This window comes from Centroberyx gerrardi, chromosome 6 (genome assembly GCF_048128805.1).
Source record: "Centroberyx gerrardi isolate f3 chromosome 6, fCenGer3.hap1.cur.20231027, whole genome shotgun sequence".
Taxonomy (NCBI): domain Eukaryota; kingdom Metazoa; phylum Chordata; class Actinopteri; order Beryciformes; family Berycidae; genus Centroberyx; species Centroberyx gerrardi.
Window position 1 is genome coordinate 8,084,865 of NC_136002.1, and position 15,417 is coordinate 8,100,281.

The 15,417-nt window shown below is 43.6% G+C and overlaps 1 protein-coding gene across 1 annotated transcript; it reads right to left on the reverse strand.

Annotated features, from left to right (window-relative positions):
* Positions 1-1,486: 1,486 nt before the first annotated feature.
* Positions 1,487-15,183, reverse strand: LOC139910060 (zinc finger FYVE domain-containing protein 1). The gene is made up of 12 exons (XM_071897257.2): positions 15,000-15,183; positions 13,771-14,052; positions 12,874-13,096; positions 12,120-12,337; positions 11,257-11,363; positions 9,564-9,672; positions 7,906-8,003; positions 7,688-7,805; positions 6,444-6,614; positions 5,569-5,761; positions 4,480-4,578; positions 1,487-3,404 (listed from the first exon to the last, which is right to left on the reverse strand). Exons 1-12 carry the CDS (start codon positions 15,114-15,116, stop codon positions 3,172-3,174), a joined length of 1,968 nt encoding a protein of 655 aa, XP_071753358.1. The 5' UTR covers positions 15,117-15,183; the 3' UTR covers positions 1,487-3,171.
* Between the last annotated feature and the right edge of the window lie 234 nt (positions 15,184-15,417).

Sequence of the window (15,417 nt, forward strand, 5' to 3'; positions counted from 1 at the left end):
TCTGGTCACTCAGTAGTCATGATGTTTTCCAAGCCTGTGAACAGATGACTTGTACCATCTTTCTACTTAAACCCCTGTCATCTCAGTAAGTTGCTCAAAGATTAGAAATGTTGTCTGTATCCATGATTGCCATAGAAAAACAACATTTGTTGTATTATTTGCCAAGAAGCTCACAGATGGCAAGCAAGTAACTAGCACTAAGCTCCTTTTCACTTGTTACCCTAGTCGTAGTCTGATCCCAGGCCTGGTAGAAGCCTAGACTGAAAAGTGAAGACAGACTGGTGGTTTTGTCATCACTGATTGAATGTGTCTTGTTCACACTGAGCTGGTGGATGGAGTTTTCCACAGCGGTTTGGATGACCACATACAGTAATAACATTCCAGCCACACGGGACGATGTAATTTATCCGCAGCAGCACCAGCGTTAGGCAGTCAAAAGCTGGGCTTGTCCTCACCAACACCAATAAAGCCTTTCAGCTGAGCTCCAGTGTGTCAGGTCTCCTCCTACAGCTGCAGCTTCACACTAAATCAGTTTCACAATGTGACACCTCCAGGGTGTGATGTAGTTTTGCAGTGTAAGAATGGGCAGCAGCAGTGATGTGACAGTAAATAAAAAGGTGGTTAGTGATCACTATAAGGCAAACAACCACCAATATAAAGAACAATCAGTGATATTTTCAGGAAAAGCATTCATTCATGCTCGTTTCCCTTAAAAGACTCTTTAAAGATCTTCTTCTTACTTACATCAGTTGATACAAATGATGTGTGCTATGAATATATATCATAAAGATTTCTAACACTCTTAAAAGGTAATGATCTCTATTCTGCAAATAAAAGGTGGTTAACCTGAGTTTCGATGGGTTTACCCTGCACTAGATCCCTGGTATCAGGAAGCAAAATGCAGATTTGTAGTTCTGTCCAGCAAACTCCATTATGTTATAGGAAATGCTTGGCCCATGTGTGACCTGTATATTTATCTCTAAAGATGCAGAATTATGTATTTATAATCCATTTACATTTGTTTCCTGTTCCTCTCTTTGCCTCTCCTTCTCCCTCATGTTGCCTCCATACTGACTTTATGTATAGTCCATGAAATAAGACCGAACTGTGAGGGCTAAAATCAATTTGGCCTAGTGTAATTGGTTTGGTTGAAGGAAATGGGCGCTGTGACTTCATGGATATTAGTCCATGGTCCATTAGTGCATTGGTCACCAGGGAACATGAACTTCAGATAACCTTGAACTGGAGGTCGTCATTTGGGGGGGGGGGGGGGGGGGGGGGGGGGGTGAGGGGAGAGAGAGAGAGAGAGAGAGAGAGAGAGAGAGAGAGAGAGAGAGAGAGAGAGAGAGAGAGAGAGAGAGAGAGAGAGAGAGAGAGAGAGAGAGAGAGAGAGAGAGAGAGAGAGAGAGAGAGAGAGAGAGAGAGAGAGAGAGAGAGAGAATACATGAGTGAATGGATTTGTACAGACACAAAATCTTCCTTAATTATCTTTATTTGGACAAGCCTGATTTAAGAAAGAAAACAAAAATCAAGATTGTCAAAAGCTGAATTTCACTGGTAAACATCTTTAAAACATGAATTGGTTACTACTATACAGAAGGAAAGAAAAATTAGCATCAGTCCATCCAGTATGTTATGCAGAGAAATTCCCTTTGACAGAAACTGTCATTTTGCATTAATGTGAATATAATTTGTGCTTTACATGGCAAGCGATTTAATGCGAGCGCCTTTCAAATATCAAAATAACACACACTCAATCATCCTGACTAGCGCAACAGTATTCATTACAATAAATGTGCTTTACGAAGCATCAGTGGCTCAAGAAAGTGCCCACCTGTTAAATAACCTCAGAAAGGTAAGTCTACATCGGTACACAGGTTATTCCGTACACTGGAATGTCTATAATATGTTATGCTACAGATTCTCTTTTCCTCTCCCAATTAACCATACATTGAGTGTAGATTTAGAGTGAGACTCATGTAAATTACATTGTTCTGTAATTAGGCAAGACTAATCCCATTACTTCCTAGCCATGTGTGTGTGGGGGGGGGGGGGGGGGGGGGATTCCCGAAAGCAAACCTTGGGGGAAAGGGGTGTAGAAGTGGGATACTAGATTCAAATCAAGGCACACACTGCTGCAGCTCACGCTTCATTCTCTACCTTTTCCATCTCTTTCTGCCCTGAGAAATGCAGTTTCCTTCTCCTTTTCCCCAAAGGCTGAACTGCTAATGCTGCAGGATTGCTTCTTCCTGGCTTTGTATGGATGTTTTTTTCCCCCCTCAATCCATCCTTCTTATACTCCTCCTTGCCAGGCTCTGCAGGTCGGAAACCCTTTGTTTCCACTGAAAACAAGATGGTTCAGAGACAGATGGGGAGGATATATATATATAAATATATAAAAAAATTCACCTCACATGAACTCTCCTCTTAGGGCTTTGCGATGGAGAGAACGCACTTCGTTGTGATGGCCCTACACTCCCTGAACCGTCAAGGCTTAAAAATCCACGCCTTCATACTTTAAAACCTCTCGCTGTTCCCAGTTGTTCCTCTGTCACATATAGCCAAGGGATCAGTCTGATGGAGAGAAGACTGCTTGCTGCAGGGCTGTGCAAGCAGGGATGAGTGAACAAGGAGAGACACGTATTTCAGTGAGTGCAGGTAAGAGTACATGCTGTGTTGTTGTAATGGGAAGTGAAGGGAAATCCTCTGTCTTCATTCTTAAAAATTTCCATCAGTCACTTAAAATCAGTTTTCCAGCTTTCCTTTTGTCCAGTTTGTCTTCTGGTTTGACTGTAGTGGAGGTCTGATCTACGTTCAGTTTTGCCTCATAGTTAATGCATAATTAGATGGTCAAGGATGGTAGTTGAGATGGAAAGCTAATCCTGATAAACGCCAGGCCTGGTAGCCAGACAGAGAGCATTTTTAGGAGCCAGTAGTCCGAGTACTAGCTCTTGGGTCACAGCACATGAGTGACCTATCATGTCACCCAAAAACATGGCCCATTCCAGTTCTGCTGTTAGATGCTACACGGATAATGCCACTTATGGCTTAGACCAGCAATGCCAGGATTCACAGTGTTTCTTTTGATCATCAGAGGAAGTCTATTTCCTGGCTAGAGTGCATCGAAGTTTTGTCCAGAGAAGTTGTCCGAGTTGAGGGGTTTTGAGGGGGTCACAGGCTGTCCTTGCGGGCGTGGCAGCTGTCACACACCCTGACCGGGTGGTCCCACCCTCGGGAGGGTACAGGCTTGATGTGTGTGGAGCAGGGGCCGCACACACCCTGTCCGCAGGCCCTGCAGTGGTGCTTGGACATGGCCGGGGTGAAGGTTTTGGAGCACTGGTGGCACTGGGTAATGTCCTGGTCCGGCACCCAGTAGTCCGGCCGAGCCACACCCTTCACAAAACCTGACGGAGTAGAGAAACAGTGAATCAAAGATGTTTTCAGCAGGATTTTATACTTATTTTTATTATAATAGAAATGAATGCTTAACAAAGTGGGGTCCAGAGCCTAGTTGTTTCATTAGATAGGCAGAATATTATAGGAAGGTCTGATCATTGTTATCTCCCCATCTACAGTGCCAAAAGTTGTCAATTTCTGAACCAAATTATCCAACAACTAAAATCTTCTCAGATTGGGGTCCTTCACACAAAATCAAATAGAAGCCTGTGTCTGTTTATTTGGGTGGGGGTAGCCTTGACATCAAAGTGTTTGGGAGCCCCTGGTGTAAATCATGTCTAAACTGTGACATGATTGGTCAGCTTAATGCTGTTTTCTGTACTGGAAGCCTTGAAGGTTTTGATTGATACACTGGCGCCCAGAAGATTTTAAGTTGTGATTTTCGGTACACTTCCAGAGGAGCTAACTAACTGAAGTGATGACCATATCTCGAACAGAACATGCTGTGAAACTGTATAATATTATATATACTGGGGTTGGTGTGAATCACTTTACAGCAATCCAGGCTTCATTAATGTTTATGAGTGACTCTCCGAACACCCATTAAAAAACTCAGACAGATAGGTATCATCCAGGCCATTAGATGTTTATTTATGCTACTTATTCCGTTTAAGTGAGCCATCAATGTGACGTTGCCTCGCGGTATGCCAATTTCACTTGACCAATTTTAGAGTCAACCGTTTATTATCAGTGCAAATTACGGATTTGTTGCCACACAGCTATCTTCGGCATGTTCAGCACTTGCCACTAAGCAACAACGAGCAGAGACACGTGGAAAGCTGTGTGGGTGGCAGGAATCTCAATAATGAAAACTGTTTGAGCTTACTGTGCACTTTTACATGATGTGCTGTTGTTTGCAGAAAGTCTGGGTAAAATACACAATTTAAATCAACAGTCAGATGAAGACTGGCCAATCAGAATCAGCTCCAAAAACCTGATTGGTGCATCCCTACCCGTCCAGCCCTAATGTGTAGCTGCAGTGCATGGAGAGACTGTGTACTTGTGAAATGTAGCTGCACTCACAGAGAGGGTAGTCCACAGCTGTAGTGACCATGTCCAGAGTTGACTGGGCCACCTCCGTCACCCTGCGGGCTATTAGGCCACGAGGCTCCACCTTACACACTGGACAGAAAGAGACAGAGAGTGTGAGAGAGAGAGAGAGAGAGAGGGGGATGGATGAGACAGAGAGATCACACATTTCACATCAAACCCAAAACATCAAAGAAATGGTGCGCTACTCAGTAGATTTGACTTTTGATGTTCTTTAAAATATCTCACAACAAAGCAGAGGAAAAGGTAACGACAATCACCTTATAAACTCACTGACCCCCACACCCACCCACACGCTCACATGCACACACACAAAACCAACAACAACAATATCTAATGTGCTGGTAGCTATCACAGGTACAATCAACATTTCAATACAATCAGTCAGAGGCTCTTCTCCCACCATACATATTGCATTCTGCAGCCCCCAAATACTCATAACTGTGACATACTTGGCCCCAAGGTGGGTGCGCAATCCCTTTCAGCATTACCATAAGGTTTACAGACCACAAACCCCTCACCTTATCCCTGTGGGTCAGCCAAATGGCCAACTTGGCCTGGCCTAACTACTGCCCAGTGCCCACTACTGTCTTTTTACATACAGAATATACAGAAGGAAAGAGAGTCAAGTAAAGCCAACAATACAATGACAGGGTATCTGCAGATTTCAGAAATCCAAATTTAAAACCTTTTTAATGCTACCCGGAATTGAATTTAAGATAATTTTAACAACAAAATTAAAGAAACAAGACCTGTAAAAAAACAGGCTGAACACAGCTAATGAAAGTTATGAATCTATGTATGAGAAGAAAAAGGATGCTGTGAAATTAAATGTTTAAGGACATGATGCCCAACATGTTCGGTATATTGTATTAATCCTGTCATTTATGTAATTATTCTGGTGAAACTACACAATTGATGTCAATTGTTTTATTCTGTTGTCCTTACTTTCCAACTCTACCTTGACTTATATCACAGAATGTAAAGAACCTGTAAGACTTTTTCAGACTTTTTCTGGACTCACTGACAACCTGGACAAGAACCGTGTTGGGTGTGTCTTACCCTGGTTGTTGGTGTCGGGCGGTCCTCCCTGCCGGTAGCAGGCCCCACACACCCTGACGGGGGCGCTGCCCCAGCCCTTCTCCGGCACCGGCATCCTGTGGGTGGAGCAGGGCTGGCAGAAACCCTCGCCACACGAACGACAGTGGTGCTTCCTCTCCGCCTCCTCAAACACTTTCTCACAGCTGTGGCAGGCCTGGGGAGGATAGAGGAGAGGAGAGGAGAGGAGAGGAGAGGAGAGGAGAGGAGAGCAGACGCATTTATCATTCATTTAACAATATCAGACTTCTGTTTGTTAACTGTGCTGTACAGTGGCTTTTGGCATTTTTCACATTTTATTTTCTTATATTATGACAAAGAAGAATGGGTGAAAACTGCAGTGTCCAGATGTGCAAAGGTAGAAGAAACTTGCCCAAACAGACTCACAGCTATAACTGCAGCTAAAGGTGCTTCTACCAAGTATTGAAACAAGGGGATGAATACTTGCACTGTACTACTGTACTGTAGTTATTGTCTGTTCTATATTTATCATTAAATAAAACATAGCTTGTTTTGTTTGTGTCATAAAATAAAACATAGTTTTTTTTATTTGACATTACAGAGTATTTTGTGTTGATCAGTGATAAAAAAAATCCTGAATAAATCCATTTTGATTCCAAGATGTAATAAAATAAAATAAAAAAAGGGGTGAATACTTTTTATTGGCCCTGTGTCTGGTGTGTATACAACACCCATGTGTGTGCATGTGAAGGCTGGATGTGCTGGATGTGAAGTGTGGGCCAACATGTAAACTCTGAGGTATTTCAACAGTCGGCCTTCCTAAGCAATAAGTCTGCTGTGTGTGTTTGTGCGTCTGAACGCTGATTCTAGCTACTCACAGTGATCTGTGCGTTGGGTCTCCAGTAGGGCGGCGCCACCTGGTCAGTGAGCCAGGCGGTGACAGCTTTGGTGGGGCCGGTGCTGTACTCCGACACCGACTGGATCACATAGTTCATCCCATCCAGGACCCTCTGAGCAGCATTTTGGTGGTCTGTCAGGAAGGCCTCCGTCTGGGGCGCGGAGAGAGAGAGTGAGAGACGAGAGGGGGAGGAAAACAAGGGGAGGATGGAAGGAGAGATGCACGGGGGTTAGGAGAGAAGAAGAGTGGACAGAGGGAGGGAGGGAAGGAGGGAGGGAGGAAGGACAGGTGGACAAAGGAGAGTAGGAAGTAAGAAAAAGGTGCGTCTTTGTCAGTGAATCACTGATTTCCACGACTCTAGCAATGATAAATCCTTATACTAAATCACTTGCAGGAACTTAGTCTCTCTTGCATGGAGAGAACGGCATGCTTAACTCCATGCAAGATGCTGTCAGTTTAATGTTGCCTTTCATCACGGCAAATGTTACATAGGTTGTAGAACATCAATCAAGAGCTTTCCTGACTTTTTGGATCCACCTGGAAATTCAGCACACAAATGATCCACCAACCAACGTGAATTTCAATAAAACCTCAACTTTCGTGATTGTTCTTTCAATACAAGAGGGAATGGCAAGTATCTGGGCTAGGAGGAACTGTACAAAATACAGTACAATGCTTATCTTTGACCTTTGAGACTTGACCATGAATCAAAACAATGTATAGAACAGGTTTTCTTCTAACTGTATGAGAGGAAAATAATCTCTGTTAAAATCGCTGTTGGATATTCAAGAATAATTATGTAGAGTAGTTCTGCCTTATGGGGTTTGTTAAAGGCCCAATCTATAATTTCAGTATAGCACTTGCTGTTCAAACACTGACACCCCACCACTGGTTTTGTTTACAGTGATTAGTTGGACTGAAGTTTGTGAAATTTATCGTCTGAGCTTTTGATACAGGGACTGGCATTATGTGACACCTAAACGTACATGTACTTTTAAGCTATAACGGGTTTGCTTAGGCTACATTTGAATTAAAGCAGACATGATGGGATGAAAAAGTCAAACTCTTTCAAAATCATATGTGAAGTAGAGATAATCCAATCAAATCCTGATTGTGATCTCGAAAGATTTGTGTAGAGAAAGACAGATTTAAAGTGTGTGTATGTGTGTGTGAGTTCAAATACAACAGGAAAGTGGTAGAAGAGAGGCAGACCGGAGTACTCACCCCCTCCCAGACGTGCTTGACCTCGGGTCGCACTATGCTGCTCTCAGGGTCCTGGTTGCCCATCCAGTACTGTCTGCTGCGGTAGATTATACCACAGCTAGCACACTCCAACACATAGCTGGGAGGGGGCAGAGGGGTAAGAGAGGGTGAACATAAGAAAAAGAGGAAGAATGGGAATGAAAAGGTGTGTGTGTGTGTGCGCGCGTGTGTATACTTACCCTGCCCAGGCATACTTGGCCAGTCCAAACCATGGGTTATCAGTGGAAGCCGAAGTCTTAGGTACCACAATCACCTCTCTACCTCCTTCATAGCACCTCTGGAGGCATAAAGGAGAAACATACACACAGAAAATATATAATGTGTTATTTTTGTGAGTTACGTGAGCTGAAGTTCATGAGATTTAATACGAAAGATGTTTATCAGGAATCAGACTATATGGCGTGTGAGTATTGTTGTCACAATAACAGAAATTTCAATACTATTTTGTTACCGTTATGGAAGATTTAATTTGATATTAAATTTCACAAACATTTGATAGTTTCATCAACTGTGGTGACCTCCAGAGGGCGTATACGTGTGGATGGCAGGTGGACTGGAATAGTTAGAAGAAGGAAGATTGGAATAGACCAATCTTAAAGGGGTGACTACGACCGCCCAAACACAAGGGGGGCTATTAGGTTTTAGTCAATCACAAGAGACAAAAGCCAGAACCAGAAAGACAGTATCACACTGTAAATTCTTTACATAATTTGAACTGTAAGACTCTCTACTTTGGTGCTAAAGATTACATGAAATTAATTGGTGGTCAGAAAAACAATATGGCTCTCACTAGTTGGATACTGCAGATAGATATTTATTGAGAGATCTTGGTTAGATATGTACACCCCTTTTTTTCCTGAAACTGTATGATGGTTGAAAGACAAAAGACAAGGGTGTTGTCAAACTCAAAAACTAATAATAATATGATGCCCAATGTTATTGCCACACAATGACCCACAGCATCAATCAGTTCTCTCTCTCTCAAACACACACACAACGTTACCATGCAAAATAGAAAAATAGAATCATCTACTATGAAAGTTTGCACTTTAGGCCTACTTCATTCCTGACATGTATTTTGTTGCCAAATTGCCTTATGCTTTCACCATTAAGCAATGCCAAATGCCAAAAACTACGTGTCCCTCTCACCATTACGCAATGCCAAATGTGCAACGTGCATGTCCCGTTAACCATCATCACACATTGCCAATTGCTAAATACGCAACCTACAACCAAGAAAAACAACACAGTAAATATGTAAAAAGCACAGCCCAGCAAAAAGTCATGAAAATAAACTGCAAAGGCATCTTACCTTCACCCGACGCACAACATAGGCCTACCCGACGCACACACACATCGCCCTTGATTGGTTAATAAATTACGCTACATTCAAAACACTTTAGTAAATCCTCCCCAGTTGTGTCTCATGTCACTTAAATCAACTCACGTAGTGCAATATTTATTATTACTTTACTGAAAGAGACTTAAAGCTACTCAAAGCTACTCGTTGGGAGCAGGTTGGGAGATAGACTGGGAGTAGAACTCAACCTGTTGCTGTAACTCAGTCTCAGTAAAACGGTGTACAATGTTCCAAAAGCATAGTAGGCTTATTTCTGTTTTTTCTTTCTTTTTCTTTTTCTTTCGCGATAAATGTATTTATGCCATGTCATCCAATGTCACCCTAGTAACAATCAAATTAAGACAAGTGTGGACAAATTTGGCGCCCCTAGTGGCGTGGCGCCCTGGGCAATTGCCCTGTCTGCCCCGCCCACACGCTGCCACTGATTGTGACAACACTAGGTGTGTGTGTTTCTGTCTGTCCGTCTGTCTGTCTTACCTTGCAGATAAGGACCTTGTTGTTGTACTGGTGTGCATACTGGCACAGTCCATCCGCCATGTGGGGGACCCGGTCTCTCATATGGTTCATCCCATTCTTACAGCGGACGCTGGTGGGGAAACAGAAAACCAAATGGTTCAGACCAACCTGACAGACTTCAGAGTTAGGGATGAGGAAGGGAGGGGGGAGGTTAAAAGTCTGGTGGTTCCTGCCTCTCAACCATGTGTACGGCCCACTAACCTAGGACTGAATCCTATCAGAACCCGTGTTCCTCCTACTCTGATTCCCTCTCTCTACTGCCTGCATCAAGGAAAAAGACTTAGAAAACTCACTGAGAAAGGAAGCATATAAACAAGTTTCACATCAGAATCAGAAATCATTATGTTGTACAAAACAGTTTCTCATTTCATTTATTAATTTAATAGAATAAATTCCAAATTCTGTAACTCTGCCAGAGACGACAGTCAGAGATCCTCCTTTTCTGTGTGTGTGTGTGTGTGTGTGTGTATGTGCATCTTTCCAGTCTGCCAGTAAAATCCTTGTACTATGAAGAATCAAGGTTTCAGCCTATTAGGGATGCTGATGATCCACGGATCTTCACAATCTCACAAGTTACTTTGAGTACAATCAGTCACATTTAAACATTAAAAAAGTAACACATTCTTCCTAGTATATAAAGAACATCGAACAAATGTAGCCTTTATAACAAAGTTACCAAGAGCTGTGTCACATGTTAAAAAGCTGAAGAGAAAGGGAAATAAGATACAGAGGCACACAACTCAGAAATGCACTAGTATATGTGAAATTGGACAGCCTTTAGAAAATGCCTGCCTTGTATACCACACCTTAGCTAACAATATGTTCAAAAGCACATGAACTGAGGAGAATACAAAAGAAAGAGGGGTGAAATAACATTTGATGCAGGACAGGATGGAGAATGTTAATCATTTTCTAAACTCAGGACAGCTAGTTCAAAATGGTACATTAGAATACAATGGCAAATGATAAAATATGATGTTAGTCATCTTTCATTTGGGCACAGCCTGTTCTAAAAAAAAGTAGAGTAGACTAGAGTAACCTGACATTTATGCTTGAAGCCAAAAGGACACAAGTGGACTTCACTAGACCTGACTGGTGCTGAAGGGCTTGGGTCAAGTCAGGTTGAATTTCTCACCTTACTCCTCAGATTTGGGTCAGCCATGGTACCCAAAATATTGTTGAAAATTACAGTTAATAGAAATGTATCATTAAACAAATGCTGATTCTGTACGGTCCCATGGCACATTTGTGGCAATAATGTATCGTTCTTTCTGAAGATGCGGAGAGGACTGCAAGAGCGGAGCTGTGCGAAAACTAGCTAAGGTGTGAAGATTCATAGTTAAAAATAGATTTTCACCACTGCTAGAAATTTTGAGGGAGTTTAATTTTGCACAGGTATGGAGGAGTAAAGTGTCTCACCTGCCTCACCATGCCTCTTGATAACCACTGTGCCATGGCAAAAATTATTAGCATTATTAGCTCACAAACAGCTACAGTATATCCCCTTAGGCTTGGCTGGGGTTCTGGACAGAAAATTCCATGATTCGGGTTGAGTCTGGCTCAAATTCTCAGGCCCAAGTTAGTAGAGCGGAGCAAAGTGGAACACAGTAGAAAATGACCGAGTACCTGCTTGAAGACATTTGTAATGACTTACTTGCAGCTGAGGCACACAGAGGAGCAGGTGAAGTACTCGTCAGGGAAGAAGGAGTACAGAGTGATCTTGTCGTCAGAGATTTCCCCACAGAAACGCTCGCTCAGGGCCTGGGGAGAGAGGGGGAGGGGGAGGAGAAGGAGGGGGAGGAGAGACAGAGGGAGATGAGAGTCGAGAGGAAGTGGAGGAGAGACAGAAGGAGATGAGAGTCGAGAGGAAGTGGAGGAGAGACGTTCAGTATATCCATGAGGCCATGACACCAACTCATACAACAGCAAAACATTCTGTCTCAGGCTGTGTTCACACTATTACATTTTTTTCAAACTGCCAGCACCTATTTTAAACTAAAAAGGTAATGGGGACAGAAAGTGGCCACTTTGGGAAAAATGCTGTGCCTAGATTCTTATTTAGGCAAATCGGAGCTCATTTTAATGTTGAGAAACTTTTCAGAGGAGCGCATATGATGTCCCATGATGCGTTTTTTGTCAACTGACCGATCACAACGACGAAGAGGCAGGTTTCACGCTATGCAAGAATAACTGTTGACAGTTACAACCAAAATTAAACAGAAAGTAGCAGTAGGAAAGCTAGCAATAGTTGTTACTGTAATCATAAAGAGTCAGAATGGGAGCATATTGCCTGTGTTGTCTGAGTTTCTGTTAAATGCTAAAGTGTTGGGCATAAGTTCTGTCTGTCGATAGTGGCAGTTGGTCATTAAGAAAACAAAGTGCGCCTCACACGACCCACTTTTTATTATCAGCAGAAAATGCAGTTGATTCAACAGGAATAGTGTGAGCGCACCCTCATTCACACATACCCTCATACCCCGCCTCCAACTCCTCCTCCCTCTCCGTCCAGTCACTCACCTCCAGAGCGTGGAACACTATCCTGGGCTGGCGGGGGGAGCGGGTGTGAGTGTTCCTCACTTGCTGCCTGACGGCCTCCAGCAGCCGGCTGTAGTCGGTGGGAGGTGTGATGGTGTGGGTGCCCACGTACTGCACCGAGCTGAAGGCCTCTGTCCCCAAGCCCAGATCGTGGAAACGCTTCTGGAGCAGTGTGTCGGCGTGGCCGGCGTCCTTAGCGTCTACAATGGAGGAGAGGGGACAGTTCAACAACTGAACAACTTGAAAATAATATAACAAGTGTAAAGATGCTACATAATAAAGATGCAGTGTCTTCTTTGACCTATATACACGTCTGAAGTGGATGTGGAAGTGTGTATCACTCGCTTTTCACATTATCAGGTGTACAGATGGGAGAGCAAATGTAGTGTGTACAGGTGTGCAAACAGTTTTGTTATCCCTGTGCATATGCCTCATTCTTTCTGTTTTCTATTTTCCAGTAACACAAATAGTGAGGAGAAAAAAATAAATGGTTCAGGAGCATCTATATACTATGAAAACTCACTTTCTACACAGACGGTGAGCAAAAGAGGAGGGAGGATGAGACAGATGATAAGTAATGGAGAGAGAGAGAGAGAGAGAGAGAGAGTTTGAGTAGGAATCTCTACCTATGAGAGAGATTCAAATACAAACTCAAAGCCATGCAAAACTTCCTCCACAACCACAGAAAGGCAAAGTATATTCTCACACATGCAGCTCAGTGTATTTATTTCCCTACCGTAACCCAGCAACTGGGTGTGCGTGGTCTCCTGGAAGACGATGACGGCGGGCCCCAGGGAAGAGAGGGGCACGTCCAGACCACAGCGGCTGGACAGGGCCCTCAGCTCCGGGGTGAAGTGCTTCAGGTAGGCCCCCGAGGCGCTGCTCAGGAACTGGAACATGTCGTTGTGGAGGCGCTCAGCCCGCGTACGGTACACCACCACATCTGACACCGCCAACACCTGGGAGAGAGGGGAGTAGACGTATATAGAGTCGAGACTGAGGTGGCATCTTAGGCTGCGATCACATCATTGAATCAAGAAAATGGGACATATGGAGAAATTAAACATAGAAATAGCTGTACAAGGCTGTGTTGATAGAATACAGTGCAAGTAGAGAAACAGGAAAGGTGGAGGAGAAAGAGGGTTGCATACCACACACATATCTTGAGCTGATTTTGATCACAATATTGCAAGTAAATGGTAAGTCAAGTGACTTAGAGCACTCAGCCACCAGGATGCCCCACAATTTTAACTGTGTGGTGAAAATGACGAAGATGGAGAATTGCAAGCAGGACGATACTAATGTTTTTTCCAAAGCACACAGTAGTTGATAAATTCCAAAATTCACCAGCCAGCTAGATTTAAAGAACATAAAAGGTCCTCCAAATGATGATTGGCTACCTACCAAAGTGTCCACTTGAGTAGAAAACTTCCTTGCCACAGCCAAAATGTATCAGCATTTGGCTAGTTGCTGGTGTTAATTTCCCACCTTGACCACAGGTCAGCCAATTGAATTGTAATAAATTGCAGACTGTGTGCTGTGCAGACAGGCTGAATGAACTTTACTGCTGTGTATAAATGTATCCATCTATCAAGTCATGACAGCAAAACCAAGTGGTGAATACTGGCATTACCTTGAGCAGCAGCCGCATTCTCTGGTTCTGATTGGCTGCGGCCCCCAGAAGGCCCTCGGTATCCAAGGCGACCAGGCAGAGGGCGGGGTCATAGGCGGCCCACACCCCCACGGTGCAGGAGCTGGGGGACTTGGAGGTGTAAAACACAGTCTCACCTCCAAATAGGATGTGGTTGAGGGTGTGGGACTTGCCGTCGCCGGTGTTGCCGAAGATGGAGAGGACCTTGACGCCCGCCACGTCCCCACAGCCCAGCCGCTCCACAAACTCAGAGTCATCGCGCACCTAGAGGGAGACAAGGGAGAACACCAAGCGGAGGACCATTTGATGGAATATAATGGATGACAGAGGGTGCCATTCCCCTTCTTGACACAATATCATTAACCCCCCTGCTGATTTCATTGAAATCTGTGGAGAACTTGTCCGATTTGGACAATGAAGACACCGGTGACAGGGAGCCATAAGGGATGACAAAATGAAGGACATCTTATACTTTCTATGATTCTATGAACTATTTATATTCAGCCCTGGAAAAACATTTGTGATGGGACACAGAACTGTTTGTCGACTAAAGTGTTTTCTACTCCAGTAAGCAGGTTCTATTCATTAACAACACACTGTTGAGCCTTCAACTCTCTGAGGACATAAGGACTAAATTGGTTGAGCAAACATCCAAGACTGCTTGGATAATTCCAAAATCATTATCGACTGCACTTTGTACTATAACAGCAATGCAATGAGAGCGTGTCTCCCTGCGGGCCGGTTGTGTGGTATGGGTGTGCTGTATGACTCACCAGGGACTTTCCCAAAGAGAAACCAATTTGCTGGTCTGCCTCTATCTAGTTTTGTTTACAGGGTAAAGACAATTGAAGGTAGCCGGGAAAACAGCTTTAAGCCTTTCTTATTGTTGAGATGTTATGAACCTCAGAGTAACAGCTTGTGAAAGACATTAGCTAGCTACAACGTAGGCTAAACATGTTTTGCTAGTTACATTAGCTAACAGTAGAGGGAATGAGACAGTTCTTCCCTGTCAGCATTCTAACTTAGTTGAGATAATATTATTAACCTCACTTATTTGGTTGTTTTTTAGGTTGTTGGGCTCATTTACCAACAATGTAGCCGTTAAATATAAGTGGCACCAGGATATGTTATGGCCTGAACTGGCATTTGTTTCCTCTTCTTAGCCTAGCGGCTAAACGTTAGCAACCTCTCGCTAAGTTGACGTTAGCTACCTGCAGGTTTTCTTGTTCGTCCACCAGCAGGAAACTCCGGGCATTGTCAGGATGCTGCTCTGGCTTCCCAGGACAGATCGATACATTCTCCATTTCTTTCATCAGTAATTCGGACATCGTTGTTTAATTAATCGAGCATGTTCTGGTCGGCGGACGGCAAAACGAAAGTTCACCCACTCCTGTCTTTCTGTCTGTCAATCACAACACCAGCGCGTGTAGTGACGCTGTGGGAGGAGCCAGAGAACACGCAGGCAGTGACGCACAGACGCACGACCAAACGTCTATATACCTGATACGTTATCGCCACCTTGTGGTCAAAATACAATATTGAACTCAGAACTTGACATCATTGTGTGATTCAAGAAACTTCAGAAATCAATGAATAAGAAAGCATAAAATGAGATGAGGTGATGGCCAC